The sequence below is a fragment of the Carassius auratus genome, chromosome 9 (assembly GCF_003368295.1).
Source record: "Carassius auratus strain Wakin chromosome 9, ASM336829v1, whole genome shotgun sequence".
In the NCBI taxonomy this organism is placed as follows: domain Eukaryota; kingdom Metazoa; phylum Chordata; class Actinopteri; order Cypriniformes; family Cyprinidae; genus Carassius; species Carassius auratus.
This window is the reverse complement of record NC_039251.1, coordinates 16415463-16432318: the sequence shown is the minus strand read 5'-3', so window position 1 is coordinate 16432318 and position 16856 is coordinate 16415463. Positions and strand designations below refer to the sequence as shown.

The window sequence follows — 16856 nt, the reverse complement described above, 5'->3', positions numbered from 1 at the left end:
TTTAAAATGTAGGTTAATCTATTCCAGTGATGGAAAAGTGCATTTTTTTTTTTAGCAAAATTATTTGTTTGAATTAATAGAAATCTTTTGTAACATTCTAAATGGCTTTACTGTCACTTTTGATCATTTTAATGAATCCATGATTTATAAATGTACCCCAACCATGAAAACGGTATATTTTACATATCCTCCACTTCTATTTAATCTCTTTTCTGATCCTTTGTTTCTGTCTTTATTTGCTCTTCCCCTTTCTCTTCTTTCTCCTTTTCACTTTTATCGTTCACTCCTGCATTCTTCTCCTTTTCTCCCAGGCTTTCCTCTCCTCCATCACCTTCTCCTCTCTCTCCTTCCACTACTGTCTCCTCTTCATCTTCTTTCTCCCCTTCCCCTTCCACTTCCCCTTCCCCTTTCCCATCCCCAATCTCCCTCTCTTTTACCTTTTCCCGCTCTTCTATTTCTCCCTGTGCACCCTCGGCCACAATGCCTTCCCATCCTTCGGTCTGCAGTTCCAGTTGTTCCACTCTTTGCATCATTTTCCGGGCAGTAGACTCCAATTCAGCTATCAGCCGAGCCAGTTTGGTCTGCAGGGCCTCTAGGCTGGCCTCTAAGCGCTTCACCTTGTCCTCCGTTTTCTCCACCTCTCCCTCCCGTTCGTCTGTCTCTTCCAGCATCCCCATCTTTGTCAGGATCTGATGACCCTTCTCCTCCAACAGGCGTTTGGCTGCAGGGTACTCAAGAAGTGTTTCAGTCAGGTCCTCTTTCGATAGGCTGAAGAGATCTGAGTAACCAATGCTGCGAATGTTGGCTGTTCGTCTATTTCCTGATTTGTTACCTGTACATTAATGAGAATTTGTGTCATATATGGTGATTCATTATGTGTTTACAGCTAAATACAGCTAAATATTCTTTTATACAACAAAAGCAGATGGTGTTTTTACTGCTGAACTGAAAACAAACAAACAAACAAACAAACAAAAAAAACAGCAATAATGAAGTCCATCCACACAAAGATCTCCGTAGCAAAATTATATTGCATAACACAACAACAAACGACAGAAGAAGTAAATTTTTATATTTACAAAACAATAAAAAGAATTTTAGTTGTTGTTGTTGACGGAAATTATAAAAATGTTGCCATCACCATGATGATGGATAATACTGTATGTTGCTATTGAATATAAAGAATGCAGTTATACTTTATGTATTGAATACTTTACTCATCTTTATCATTACCTACCTTTGATATTCAAGATACTGATTTCTCCAAAGAAGTTTCCTTCCCCCAGAACAGCAAACTGAGTAACTCCATCATCTGCAACCACTGCCAGCTTCCCCTCTTTAATGATATACATCTCATGACCTACATCTCCCTTCTTGCATACATACTCTCCTGGGCTATACACCTAAACAGGATAGCAATGATTAGTGTATGTTTTGGAAAATATGCTAACAAATTATTCCATCTGATAATAACAACATTATAAATATAACATTGCTGAGGTAAAGTATAAGTCTCAGTTCAACTGGCTCTAGTGTTAGACTTAATCCTGTCCAGGTGTGCCCCCTGTTTTCTAACCTGCGGGGTGAGTTTAAGTACCAGCTGCTCCAACAGACTGGTCTCACAGTTCTGAAAGATGGTGACTTTGGACAGAGTGGGCAGATGCACACTCACTGCAATTGCTGTCTGAAGTGTGGTTGGAAGATGCTGAAGAATCTCATTCTCCCGTGTGATCTTTCTGTTCCAGACACATGAGAAGATTTGGAAGGAACAAACATTTAGATGATATTACTAATGGGAGAGGAACAGCTTTAAGTGATTTAATGGCCTGTTACAAAAGAAAATGGCTAAAACTAGTTCTGAGAAAAGCTAGCATGTTTTTTTTTTTCAGTTGCCATTTAATGTGATATTTTGCTTTATTTTGCAGTTTAGCAATCTTTTACATTTACACTGCTTTTCAAAGTTTGGATAGGACTTGGAAGAAGTGTCACCAATTGCATCTATTTGATCAAAAATACAGTAAAAAGTTAACATTGTGAATTATTATTATTTAAAATAATATTTAGAATTTTCATGATTACATTTTTAAAGAGCATTTGTGATTTTTTTTTTTTTGTAACAAAATATTTACTGTGACTTTTGGTCAATTTAATGCATTTTGCTGAATAAATGTATTAATTTCTTAAAATATCTCACTGACACCAAAACTTTGAATGGTAATGAACCCTAAAGTAGTGTATTTAAAATACATTTATTTCATACTAAGATTAGTTCAAATCTATTAACATATTTACTTGGCATCGCTTGAGACTTACTGATATAAAAATAATAATGAATCTTTATTTGAAGTACTATTTGTGTACAATGCACATTTCTGAATATTATGCCTAAACTGTGTTTTGTAACACCATTGATGAGGACTGTATGATCTTTGAATAATATCTTAATAATAATAATATCTAACGCATTTAATGTCTTTAAATGCAAGATATTTCATACTATAGTGTACTATAGTTGGAATAGTTCCACTTCAGCAAAATCAGATATACAGATATACTCAGTATATCTTTAGTTGGACTTCAGCACTACTTCTGCACAATTAAAATGCATTAAGTACAAAATTAGTTGTTCCAGTTTAGCAGACTTTTAGTACACCAGTTTAGTATACCACAATTACAACTGCAGAGTAGCCTTTTTTTAAGCACATACACATAAATGTAAATGTAGTATACTTTGCATAAAATAAATGTATTTCAAATACGTTTTAATATTCCAGCAAACCCATCGTTTCATCACAATTTCACCATCAAGTTAGGCACATCAACCATAACTCCTTCAAAAACAGCTAGAAGCCTTGGAGTTATGATTGATGATCAGCTGACTTTCTCAGACCACATTGCTAAAACTGTCCGGTCCTGCAGATTTGCTTTAGTCAACATTAAGAAGATCAGGCCCTTTCTTTCGGAACATACTGCACAACTCCTTGTTCAAGCTCTTTTCTGTCCAGGCTGGACTATTGCAATGCTCTCTTAGCAGGTCTTCCAGCCAGTTCTATCAAACCTTTAAAATTAATCCAGAACGCAGCAGCAAGATTACATTTTTATGAGCCAAAAAGAATACACGTCACACTTCTGTTTATCAATTTTCACTGGCTTCCAATAGCTGCTCGCATAAAATTCAAGGAATTGATGTTTGCCTACAAAACTACCACTGGCTCTGCACCCATTACCTTAGCCATCTTCAAGAATCGGCTTAAAACCCATTTCTTCCATCTTTATTTTACCCTCTAACTTTTAACACTCACTATTCTAATTATATTCCTAAAAAAAAAAAATCTAACTACCTTTCTAATCTTTTTGTATTCTATTTTATTTTCATTTATAATGCAATTGTGTGTGTGTGTGTGTGTGTAAAGACCTCTGACACTAGCTTGCTCTATTCTTTTTTTTTATTCTATCGGTTTTCTTTTTATTTATTGTATTATTTAAAAGCCCATGCTATGTACTGTGTTAACCTAACTGAGACTTACTGTATAGCACTTATATATCATTGCTCTTTTTGTTGTTTTTGATTGCTTCCACTGTCCTCTTTTTTAAGTCGCTTTGGATAAAAGCGTCTGCTAAATGAATAAATGCAAATGTAATATATTTATTTTTCACTATATCTGATGTTGCTTGACTGTCTTTAAATTCTGCTGTTTGTGATTTTGCCAGTCTGACTTTTGTTGATCCTGGAAACAACATTACTGTCCAATAACATAGACCTAACTCTATCCTAACCCTAACCATAATTTATCACAAAAATCAGAGGGAAATGATAGCTGAATAACAGGGGTGGTTGATTTGGATGTTGTTACAGGAACATGTTTCTTGGTAATCACATTCACCCACACACTATAAAGGAAAGACCCACTTGTTGATGTGGAGATGCTGGTACCAGTCGTTGACGCGTTTCTGCAGCTCTTTGCTGATGCGCCGGCTGCGTAGGTAACCCTTCACCAGCTCATGATTGGGGAAAAAAACGTTGTCACGATCACGCAAGCTTGATATCACGTCCCCCATGCTCCCCACGACAGAAGCAAACACTAGCACGGCGATCAACATGTCTGCGACTAAAAACAGATACTCTTCTTCGCGTTCAGGCGGAGGAGTGTCACCCACTGTGGTGAGGATGAGAGTGGAGAACCAGAAGCAATAGAAGTACTGGCGTCTCGTGGCAGCAAAGTCCGGGTCAGAGATGTTGGGATAGACCCAGGGATCCGCACCGAAGCCTATGTAATTAGACAGAGAGAAGTAGACGCAGGCGTTCCAGTGGATGAGCACGAAAATATACAGCATGAGTTTGGCGACGCGGAAGGTGTTTGGATAGGATGTGCGTGTTTCCATGCGGTCCAGGGCCTCGTTCATACGGCCCGTTCGCAGGAAGCGGTTGACCCGAACTAGAGGTGTGTGGATCCCCAGATTCAGGTAGAGTAGATCAGTGGGCAACAGGGAGGCAATGTCCCACTTGAATCGAGAAGAGCGCATGTAACGCTTTTTTAAAAGGGACAAGTCTCGCACCAGGATCCCCTGCTCCAGAAAAGCTGTAAAACAGGAAGGCCTTTTATTATTTATATTGTGTCTTGAGGTTTTCCAGTTGCGATCTGAGGAATCACAAATGGTGCATTAAGTTCCTTTTCATTTATAAAGTGACAAAAATGTGAAGTCATTCAAGCAAACTTGAAAATTAAATAAGTACATTCAGACTGATAGGACAAACAAATAAAGCAACAAGATGCACACTTACCTGTGCGAAACCCAATAACTGTGTCAAGCACATAGAACAAGTCACAAATATAATCCAAGGTAAGCCATGTTGCCACGAACTTCTCCTCAATGGCATAGAAGCATGTCCTTTGAACAATACACAGATATTTGAACAATTTTTCATACCTGTGTTGACTTAATGTAGCAAATGAAATACTGTTAGGACTCTGCAAATGTGATGCTATTTTAAGAACTAATATATAAGTGTCTTTGTTAATGTTCTCAATTCAGTTATACAAGATTTTCCTAAAATGCTGTAAAAAATAAATAAGTGATTTATTAAACCATATACAGATGTAGTTCAACACCAATCAGTAAAACCTCAGTGTTTTCCTACCTGAATATTATGATGACCCAATTGTAGCAGATAGGGAGTATCATAATTTGTAACCATGTATAATAAAACTCTTCAGATGGATCAATTATCCATTCCTTCCAGCTGAAAGATTACACAATTTTGTGTTAGTGTTTTTTGTATAGTGTACTTTTTTTTTTAAACCAAACCCCTTAAAATGACAAACAACTGTATTTGTGTGCATGTGTGTGTATTTGGAGCATTGTTGTCAAACTTAAACTTAATCTTTTTTTTTTACAGTGTAATATTACAGTAACAAATTTGACAACTAAACATTTGAACTAAAACTCACTTTAATTTTGTTGTCTCATCTTTCTTCTTCTCTTTTGGTTCTTGTTCCTTATTCTCTTCCTCTTCACCATTCTTGTTCATGCGTTGCCATGTGAAAAGCCTTGTCCAGCGATTCATGTTCATATTTAGTATTTACCAAGAAAATATGAAGCTAAGCAAGTTTATAACAACATTACAAAACAGATGAAGAAAACACAACCATTGTTTGACCACATAGCTGTGTCATCATAACAACAAGCAGCCCCACCCATATAACACAGGTATTATGTGATGCTTATTGCCATGACACCATTCCTCTGGGGGGCGGGACAGGTAAGCAGGTTCCTCCTGGCTCAGCAATCTGTGTGAACAATCAAATTTCTGAAAACTCATAACTGAAATGGACAATAGTTAAAAAGATCCATCAAGTGTCTGAAACCTAAATATTTCAGCTTACAAACTAAAAATAAAAAATAAAAATAGCTCTATTATGTTTGAATACTATAATATATGCAGTGTAAGCATAGTATTTTTTTCAGTGTATTAGTATCAGACAGGAAAAATACATCAAATTGCCACTTGGCGGCAGCATTTATACCAATATATATTTTTTTTTTTCTGTACAGCGGTGGACGCATTTTCATCCACCACGTGGCCAAGTCATGAATATTAATTACGCACCGTGTCTGGTCGCCTCTTAAAGGTTACGAACCAACGCTACGTCATCACAATCTTATAAATATTCATGCACCACTTTATCAATTCTCCAATTTCCCCGGCGGTGGCGCTCCGAGCAAAACAATAGACTTCTTGGCCGCCACCCTCCGGCGTGACGTCACAGCGTCCCGTGCGCGTGGGTGTGTCCGTGGAATCTGAGGAGAAAGATGGCTGCGGGACGAAGGGAGAGGTTGACAAATCTGAGATTCGCTGTTTGAGTATAGACAGGTTACGGCGGAGGACGAAACGGAAAAGAACACTCGCTTGCGTAAGTGTTTTTTTGCTCAGGTTTTAACTGTCGAATCGCGCTGTGTGGTTTGGTCACCGTTCGTTGTTTCTCGCTCGGCTCGCGAGCTCAACGGACAGCGTCAAATTAGATCTGACCCGCTGCGAGCTCACTGTGCGGCTAACGGTGAAACTCTACACAGATGAGACGAGAAAAACATCACTGGCAGTGGAAGAAAATATGCGTAAACTATGCACCATAAGCCATGCTAATGTTGAAAGCGTCAAGAATTAGGTTTGATTTGTGTTATCCACTTGACATAACCGCACAGAATAACGGTTCGTAACCGCTCGGTTTCTAGTTAAACGTTATGTGTTTAAAACGACACATCGCTGCGTGGGAATGTGTAGCGTGACACATAAGTAACGTTCTCGTACTGAAAGCGAGAAAGACCGAGCTGCATTGGCATAAACTTCAACACATGATTGGTAGCTGGTTAGGTAAGTTATTTTTAGGTCAGCTTCTTCTTGATATTAACAATTAAAGTGATTTTGTTACAAGTGATCTTTGACCTTCATGATAATGGTAATTTGTGTGGTGATTCCAGTTTTAACCTCTAAAATGTTTGTTGTCATAAATGATGAACCTTCGGCTTCAAAATGACTTATGTTGTTGTGTAACCTGAGTATGTTGCTCAACACTTTGCTGTGGGGCAGGTCATAATTATGGTGCATTATTTTGATCCAAATCGTATATAATCACGTGGTCTGTCCTTTGTAACTAACCTGTTTTTAAATGAGTCAAACCTTAAGTCTGATTATGATAGTTTATTCCCTCGGATGTGATTTGTGGTAGAAAACAATCTCTCACGAATATGATTATGGCTACAACACTGGGTGGCAGCAAGGGAAGTTGCTCCTTTGAGGTGGAATGTGTCAATCATATAAAAGCCTGTTGAGCACTTTATGAAAACTATGCATGAAGTCACTGTATTTATCAATAAATGTGAGAGTATGCAGTCTTCCTGGTCCCTGGATTGATCATATGCTCTCTTTTTTTAATAGGATAAAACGGCAGGTTTTGCATGGACATTATTGTCAGTTTTTGAGAGGTCTGCAGAAAAGTAATGATGCTCAAGTAGGTTCTCAACCTTATTTCTGTTGATAGTGTATTATTAAATGTTTAACCGGTTTAAGCTTAGTATTTCATATTTCAGGTGTAGGTGCTGGGATTCTTCTCAGCCACTCATTTTTGATTACTTTTTATCTAAGACAATATTGATTTATATTCTCATCATTCATCTTATTGTTATAAATTGTGTAAATCCATTTTTTGCAAAAAATTTACTTGGAAAAGCTGATGTCTATAATGATTAAGACCAGTGTTGTTTTAGTATAATTGAGAGTTTTTTTTAATAATATTTATATATTTTTTTCATGTTTCTGTTTTTTAGTTAAACATGTAGTAATTTTGTTGCATGTGTTTTTGTCATTTTTTTGTATGTCCATATTTTTGTATACTTTTTTTTTCTAAGAAACATTTATCTCAAACTAAAGGAAAATTGCCGTGGCAGCTAGCTGAGTATAATATGTTTACGTTTTTTTTTTTACATTTTATTTCAAATCCCATTATTTATTTTTTTTAGTTGTCTGCAGTATCTCTGATTCAATCATACTTTTGCTCCATGAAGTCTATCAGCCACTAGAGCACCATTTCTGTGCCATAAAATCATATCAACTTCTGTGCTCTAGTGAAGATGTACTTCAAACTCTCTTTGTCTGTCTGTCTTCACCCCGTCTGCTGCACAGACACATACAAACAATTGCTGGAGTCATTTTGACCTGTTGTGTTCAGGTTTATTTTCCTTCAGAAAATGCTGCAGCAGTCCTAAACTCAATTTCAATGTCAGAATGACCGAACTTTGAACCCTTGATGATTATAACCCAGGGAATGCACTCGTTCTCTCTCTCTCTCTCTCTCTCTGTTCTGTTGTTCTCCTTATTATTTCGAACCGCCAGTGGTCAACACTCTCTAGTTGGGATTCCAGTGAATTTAGTCATTTATAGTTTTGTATGATTCACCTTTTCCATTTTTACCTCAATTGGTATAAATATGAAGCATGCCAAAAGAGAAGTAAATGCATGGCCTAAAACTTGGCTCATAAGGAAGTATAAGCATTTGGTGGTAAGGACTCGTTTCAGATGTCCTTTCTTTTAAATAACCTTGGCTCAGATTTGCAGGGTAATGTGAATCTTGTAGAAAGCCTCCTTGTTTAAGCACACTACTGTATATTTAGAGGCAATATTGACATGTAGCCTAAATGATTAACTAACAATCTGGTCAACATAAAGTTCATTATTTGAAGCACAATTCTACAAGAAAGGTAACTTACTGAAAAAGTGTTGGTGCTTGAAGTGCTTCACTGAGCTGAAAATTAAACTTAAAACATCTCAAGATAAATGAAATAAAGAAAATCTAAATTAAGTGTTTTAAATGATCTCATGGCTTGATGTCTTATGGACTATCCTCGATTGTAGTCACATACCCCTCGGATGACCATCTCCTGTAGTTTGGCCTTGATTTTTGCCCTTGGCTAAACCAGCTGGACACACTCTCTTTAGCAGCTAAATCTTCCAGACTTGGCCCCTCTACACTGATTCTGATCAGATCTTCACTGTGTCTGAATGAAGGATGATTTGAACAGCTAAACAGTCCCTAACTTATACTACTATTTCAGCTATCAAAATAGTTCCGTTTTGTATGTAATAGCAAAGTGATTGTTTAGTTTAGTTTTTTATTAAGTTAATTTAAAAAATGTTTGGAGCATTTTTTGTTTGTTAAATATAAGTTTTAGGTTTTTTTTTTTTTTTTTAAGTAACGACCGAGCTACCAGTGGCAGACAGTGAGCCTATGTTTGATCCATTTAGCCTTCTCAAATCATCAAGACTTGTCTAAAATAAAATTTATAGATATAAAATAGTTGAAGCATATAACAATGTTTAAACATTAGACCCAGATAAATGTGCACTATATTAAAGGGGGGGTGAAATGCTATTTCATGCATACTGAGTTTTTTACACTGTTAAAGAGTTGGATTCCCATGCTAAACATGGACAAAGTTTCAAAAATTAAGTTGTACGTTTGAAGGAGTATTTTTGTTCCAAAAAAAACCTCTTCCGGTTTGTCACAAGTTTCGGAAAGTTTTTTTTTGAGTATGGCTCTGTGTGACGTTAGATGGAGCGGAATTTCCTTATATGGGTCTTAAGGGCACTTCTGCCGGAAGAGCGCGCGCTCCCGTATAGCAGAGCACTGAGAGGCTGAGCACAGACAATCACTGATCTGAGCCAGAGCATCGCGAAAAGTCACAAAAGAAGTGTGTTTTTGGTTGCCAGGGCAAGACAACCCTGCACAGATTACCAAAAGAGAAACAGCATTAAGGGACCAGTGGATGGAGTTTATTTTTACAGAGCATCAACGGAGTTGTGCAAGTGTTTGTGTTTGTTCCCTGCATTTCAAAGATGCTTGTTTTACAAACAAGGCCCAGTTTGACGCCGGATTTGCACATCGTTTATTTCTTAAGGATAATGCAGTCCCAACGAAAAAGGGTCACGATCGTGTGTTGGAACCGCATGCGGTGAGTAAAACTGCTTCAAATATCTCTGTGTTGTTAACTTAGCTATCAGCGCGTAAGCACATCAAGTAAACAACATCCGATGTTGTCATCAAACTGCACTTTCTACATGTACAGCTTGTAGAAAAAAAAAAGACAACATAAAGTGGAACTTAGTCATTTTCCAAAATCCGCTAAGCAAATATATACAGTTTCAGTACATACCACATAGAGACGCCTTTGCTGATGCTGCTCTTGTTAAATTTCAGCCTCTGGATCTGTGTCACAGCTTCCAAACACACTCAACGCAAAAGCCTACTGGCGCTCGCGATTCTTTAGCTCCGCCCACACGTCACGCCTCTAGGCGCTCGTGTTTTTCCGGGAAAAATCGGTACAGACTATCTTTCTCTTATAAATATAATAAAAATAAAGACTTTTTGGAGTTATGAAGGATGCAGTACTACTCTATAGGTACTCAAGATTAACAGGATATTGAGTGAAAACGAGCATTTCACCCCCCCCCCCCTTCCTTAAATAGTTTTTTGCGAAGACGCTTCAGTACAGATGCCAGCGTGATCCCTTGCATTTTTTCAGTGGATACGCTGTCATTTTTGCCCATAAAGGTAAGAGTAATACATCATTCGTAACTGCAAAGGGTTTACTTTTATTTGTGTGCACTCAGAATTTTAACAAAATTACACTTAACACTGTCGAGCTGCTCTTGACAGTCGCGGTAGCATGGTCTCATGTTGTTCCCACCAGCGTGGCAATTTTGTTTAATCTCTAATTAATGGATGTCTAAAATCTAAAAGTAAGGAGAAGTCTAAAGCAGGCGGGAGGCCCGGGCCGCATCTGAACTATGACGTGAAAAGCCCGGCTCAAGTGGCGTAAAAAAAGGGGGTGGACCATCGGATTTGGGATGAAATGCAGGGCTCTAGTGTCTGTTGTTGAACCACAGGGACACTTTTTTACCCCCTCAAACGGCTGATCGCACCGGTCTGAACTATGATATTTTTTTAGTTGCACCAAAATTGGTCACACTCTGGAGCCCTGTAGTGTGTTTTGTGCAATGTCTTGATTGAGGGTACAGTGATTATTTAAGAGCAGAACTGTTATCTTATTAACCCCTTTTCTTTTTACTTAGTGGTAGCAGCACAGATCTTTAACCGTAACGATTAGGTTTGGTCAGGGGTGTCAAACTCTTCTCTCTTGTGTGCACTGGGAATCATATTTTTCAGATAACACTCATTTTACTTACAGCACTCAGAAAATAACATGAAATGACAGTGGGCAAATGCATAAAGCACAGCATAATTTGAATAAGTTTAAAGTTTAAAGCAGGGTTTGGCAAACTTTTCGGCATGAAGTGCCATTTGAAAAAAAAATTGGTTACCCACTGTGCCAACAAACTCCCCGCCCCCCCCCCCCCATTTTAATGTATTCTGTAATTAAAAAGTACATACACATTTTTAAATGTTATGATAAAAAAAACAATTTGATGCAGATAGTTTCGGAATATTTTTTAATAAATAGTTTTAAAACGCTGCTTTAATTGATGCACATGTGCACATTAGGGCTGTGTATCACCAGCAAAGTCACGATACGATACATATCACGATACAGAGGCTACGATACAATATATATATATACAGGACTGTACTTAATTTTACCTCAGTAGAATTTTATGTTTATGAAACACTGCATACTTTAGGGCCAGTGCTAACTATAAGCAGTTGACCTATGCAATATGAAGGGCCTCCATAACTTTACCACAGTACTATATAGGTAATGGCATATTTTTAATGTTTCCATTGGGCAATCCCCACCAGGTACAACATTCTGATTGTTGCATTTTGTTTTTAAGCCCATAAATAGTAATTTACTCATTCTAATACATTTATATTGTAATGTACTCATATTAATATATATTTATAAAAAAAAAAAAAATCTTAACATTGATGGTAGGTAATCATTGCACAAATGAATGCACTCTCTACTTTTTACAAATGAAATAAAAAGTTGTAAACTAATGCGCTGTTATCTGTATCTTACACACATGCTCAGTCACTCACACAGATCACGCTTTGCATGCAATCAGACATTCAGGAACAAACTTTTTAGCGCTGCCCCGCATATTTTTATAAACTAAAATTGCTTAATCGCTCAAGAGCTACATTGTCTTTCTCAACAAGGTGCTGGTAAAATCATTGTTTCTAAAGGAATTAAAGCCACAGCTTCACTGTTAATAGAGAAATGTGACAAAACTTTGCAGAGACTTGACAAATACTGTATTTCCCCGTATATGTAAAAAAAAAAAATGATCATCTACAACATGCTGGAACTTATAAAATGTTTATAATATAATTAATGTTTAGCATACAAAACATGCACAAAGCGCACTTGCATTTGTGGTGAATGAGTGTGTTATGCAGGCTAAAATTTATTTGTATGGCATATCTTGCACATGCAATAGATTGTTTCACTTTAAATAAATTTATGGCTGTGCATTATACGTGCCATATAATGCAAAAATCACTTTTATAAGGTGTTAGAACACAGATGTGTAGCCACAAACAACCAGCCTGTAATGGTAAAAATCCACTCACTCAATGTTTTATAATCGCAAAAATCATAAACGGTCTCTCCACACGAGCAGTTCCAGACTATGATGATAATCTGTGAAAGTCCCGCCCATTTGTGATGCTCTCTGCCATATTAGCATATACACATCTCTGAGTGAGAAGCTGTGGTTAGCCATTAAATTTTTCTTGCTGTAGCTGCTGGAGGTACAATGCAAGCGCCAAAGATCCACTAAAAGTGTTGTGTGTTGGGATGCACCAACGAACATAAGCATCTCCATAGACCGCTGACTTTCATTTTCAAAGGAAATGTCCCAGAAAAAAAAAAAAACGGAAAAGTCCTATACATTTGTGCTAACATTTTACACCGGCCTCACAAACGAGGGTCAGTTCAGCGCTGGAGCTGTGCAAAGATTGCTTCTGAAAGAGGGATTGATACCAACGGTTCGTGCGCAAAGATCTCCAGACAAAGTAAGCATCACGCATCATATTTTAGGGGTCGACCGATATGTTTTTTTCAAGGCCGATACAGATTATTACAGATCAAGTAAACCGAAAACCGATATTTTGAACTGATATATATATATGTCTGGTGTACAACGAAGACGACGAAAAATATTAGTTAACGAAAATTTGTTTCTGTGACTAAGACGAGACGTTGATGGGCTAAAAATAATATTTGATCAATTTAAATACACAACACAGAATTTCTGAGGAAAAAAGGCCACTTTAAGAAAAAAATAAAAATAAATTAAGTTGTTCTATGCATTCAAATAATTACACATGATAAACAGAATTTGCTTACAATAAAAAAAAAACATTTAATAGGGCCCTAAACATGTAATTTTTGTTAAACTTTTAATAAATTTATGTGCAAATTTATATTTCATGATTTATGTTTTTTGATTAATACAATTTAATTTAGTTATTAAAAAGGAGTTGAGAAAATTTAAACAGATAAAAACACAATTTGGAAAAATTGAAACAGAAAAAAAAATGGAATTTGGATTTTTTTTTAAATGGAATTTAGGAAAAAATCAAATGGATTTTATAGGGCCCTACATGATTCAGGTGTTTCCTCTGTGTCATTACTGCCTGGGAGATGATCTTTATGTTCAGCATGATTGTCCTCTCCAATGATATATTGATTACTTCTACAAAGCAATTTCTGAAACACTTTGCATGTGCCCGTGGTGAGTCACAACTGTTTGTATTTGTTCATGTTTTAAAAGACATAGATGTGAAACTTGATACGCCAGTAGTGTGCATCTGTCGTGTTTGTGGTTGCAGGGTCGATAAAGAAATCACAGTGAAACACAAGGAGCTGACTGTTCTCCCTTGGACATTAAGCAGTCAGTAAGCAGGCAGCTGGACTGCTCAGATATTCGCTGCTGTTTAGTCCCATTACAGCACCACTAGTTGTGTTATGCTGGATTGTTGTAGCATGCAAAGTATTTGTAAAAACACTTTGTCTCCGTGAGTTGCCAAAAATTTATCTTGGGATTTGAGAAACAGGTGAGTGACAGTGTCAATAAGGTAAGACCAGAATGAAGCACACAAATTATTCTTTGCATTGGTGTGGCAGCTAATATTATTTAAAGTCTTAAACTCAAAAATAAATGAATATCTTTCACAGTATTTGTTTTCTAGTAAAAATAGCTTTTAATCAAGACACATTAACTTAAGATGTCCCTCAAAATCTGAAATTTACTGGAAATTTTCCACCTTTTTGCAACCTTTAGGGGGAAGTCATGGCCTAGTGGTTAGAGTGTTTGACTCCTAACCATAAGTTTGTGAGTTCGAGTCACAAGGCCGGCAATACCACGACTGAGATGCCCTTGAGCAAGGCACCGAACCCCCAACTCAACCCGATTTTCGATTTTAATCGATTTTTTTTTTTTCTATTTAAAAACAAACTACATCCGACAAAGAAATTGCTCAAAACAAATGTACTCTTTATTTTGTTCTGATTTTACAGGAACAGGAAACAAGCCTCAAAACATGCTTGTAAACGAAATGGCAGGCACTGCCATTGTAAACAGTGAAAATGTAGCTTCTCAGTTTTCTAATAACTTCAAACTTACAGTGACACAATGCACCTTCAAAATAAATTAAAATATAAATAAAAAATAAAATTGTGTGTCCCTCTTTGATAAAACACTTTTGGTTAAATAAATGTAACAAAAATGACAAAATTAGATCTATTACAAAAATACATACTTGTCACAGTGGTATTCATAAAGTGCTAACAAAACTTTAAACTCATTAGCGTTAGCATTACAGATAGGTCTGATTTTTCTTTTTACATTGACATTTGAGTTCATGATTTTAACGTTGTTGTTTTTTGTGGCACACTAAAGACTAATGACAGACTGTTGATCTTTGAATAATCTCATCTGGTCACCCTAACGCTAGTGAAGTATAACCACACTTTGGAACGTTTTGCTCTCTCCGCCATCGTCACTCTTTATTATTAAGCGTGAGTTTTCGTTCTGTTATTCGTGTGTGTGCGCTGCACTCGTTCTTGTTGTGTGTGTGTGTGTGTGTGTGACTGACAGACAGCCTCCGCAGCGCGCATGACAGATTTCGCAGATCTCACAGACAAACGACTTAATATGATCGCACATTAGAAATGTTTGGTGAGATAAAATGTGCACGATAACATTATTCATGAAAAATACATAGTACATAATTTTTTTCCCTCCAGTACCGAAAGCACACCTGTGTAAACGGGGCCTTACATTTTCTTACTTTTTTTTTCTCCTTATTAACACTTACAGAAACCCTGTATCTGAAACCACAAATTTCTGATTGTGAAACTGCTTCATAATGTTCTTGAGAGTAAAAGCTGAGAATCTTTTTTTTATATTACTGCTACTACTACCACTACTTTTTTACTTAAATGTGACATTTTTTATTATAGACTATGAATGTCATTATATGACTGTTGTTTTTGCAGCTGAATTGTGCTGAATATGTGTGTGTGTGTGTGTTGAAAATAGACATGCCAATATCATATCACAGTGATGAATATGCATTATACTGTTATCGTGGACACTTTTAAAATGCAGAGAATAATTATATATTAAAAATGATTCTAAATTTTTAATTGATTTTAAGAATACTTTTCCCATCAATTGGTCACAATGCACAACATGGCTCTCTTCTGCATCATAGAAGCATGCAGTGCACTCAGATGTAAACAAGCACAATGAGAAGCATATGGTGGAGCGTGTGAAAGATGCTCTGGATGAAAATGCACATTCACTTTCCGACAGCAGATGGCGTTAAACTGCAGAAATGCAGCCGTTACCCCAGAGACCCCAAAGGCATTTAAATTATTTAAACAGCCATTCATATTTTTGCATTCACTATGGTGTTAATCACGGTGTCAAATAATTAAATATTTAGACTTCGGGTGTGCAAATCGGCCTTGAAATCATCTAGTGTGTGGCCAGCCTTAGTTAATTCCAATATTTAATAACCCATTCTTAAAATCAAAAGTTGCAACTGTGTTATTTAATGAGCTAACATAAACTAAGAGTTGTATTTTAAAATATGAAGATCAATAACTTGTTGCAAATGTAGGTATTTCTCATTGTGAAGAAATAAGGTTAACTAATGAGATCTTATTGTAAAGTGATACATACTGTATTGGTCTTTTTGCACTTTGATCTGTGTAAAATTTGTAAAATTAGTCTATACATTTTTTTGTGTATTGCTTAATGTAGGCCTATTTAAATGTTCAGTTATTTTTGTTATTCAAATTTAACCTGTTATACTGTATTATGATAACACTTTTTTTGCAACTAAATTTCAGTATTGTAATAATACCGTATACCAGTGGTTTCAGCTGGTAATACCAGTGGTTTTTCAAGCGGTGCCAGCCCGAGTTATTTTCTGTTCATTGCCAGTTCATTTAATAAAGACAGTTAACAATCTAGCTTCTGAGTACTAAGTTATTAACCCAAAAAGTTAAAAAAGTTTGGGAACCACTGCCGTATACCATGATAAAAGCATTAGCAATTAATTGCAACATGAAAATTTAAAAGTGGGATAACCCTAGTTGATAATAACAGTCATTGCTGCTGCCACAAAGTATGATTTGGCAGTGATGTAACAAGTGAGTGACTTAAGCAATAACTATTAGAAAGACACTAAACTTATTAAAGGAGCTGTCGTACTGCCTCTTTGCTGGCTAGAAACTGTGCACTTAAGTAGATGTTGTTTGACTTGATCTGCAACATTGGACACTGCTGTAGTTGAATTTGTCCTTGACTCATACCATCCAATTTA

At 36.5% G+C, this 16856-nt stretch overlaps 1 protein-coding gene across 1 annotated transcript; it reads right to left on the bottom strand.

The window, feature by feature from the left end:
• Positions 1-200: 200 nt before the first annotated feature.
• On the bottom strand, positions 201-5572 carry LOC113108045 (cyclic nucleotide-gated cation channel alpha-4-like). Its single transcript, XM_026270872.1, has 7 exons — positions 5451-5572; positions 5141-5242; positions 4784-4890; positions 3911-4580; positions 1577-1736; positions 1238-1403; positions 201-832 (listed from the first exon to the last, which is right to left on the bottom strand). The coding sequence occupies exons 1-7, from the start codon at positions 5570-5572 to the stop codon at positions 201-203; spliced, it is 1959 nt and encodes a 652-aa protein (XP_026126657.1).
• Positions 5573-16856: the final 11284 nt, after the last annotated feature.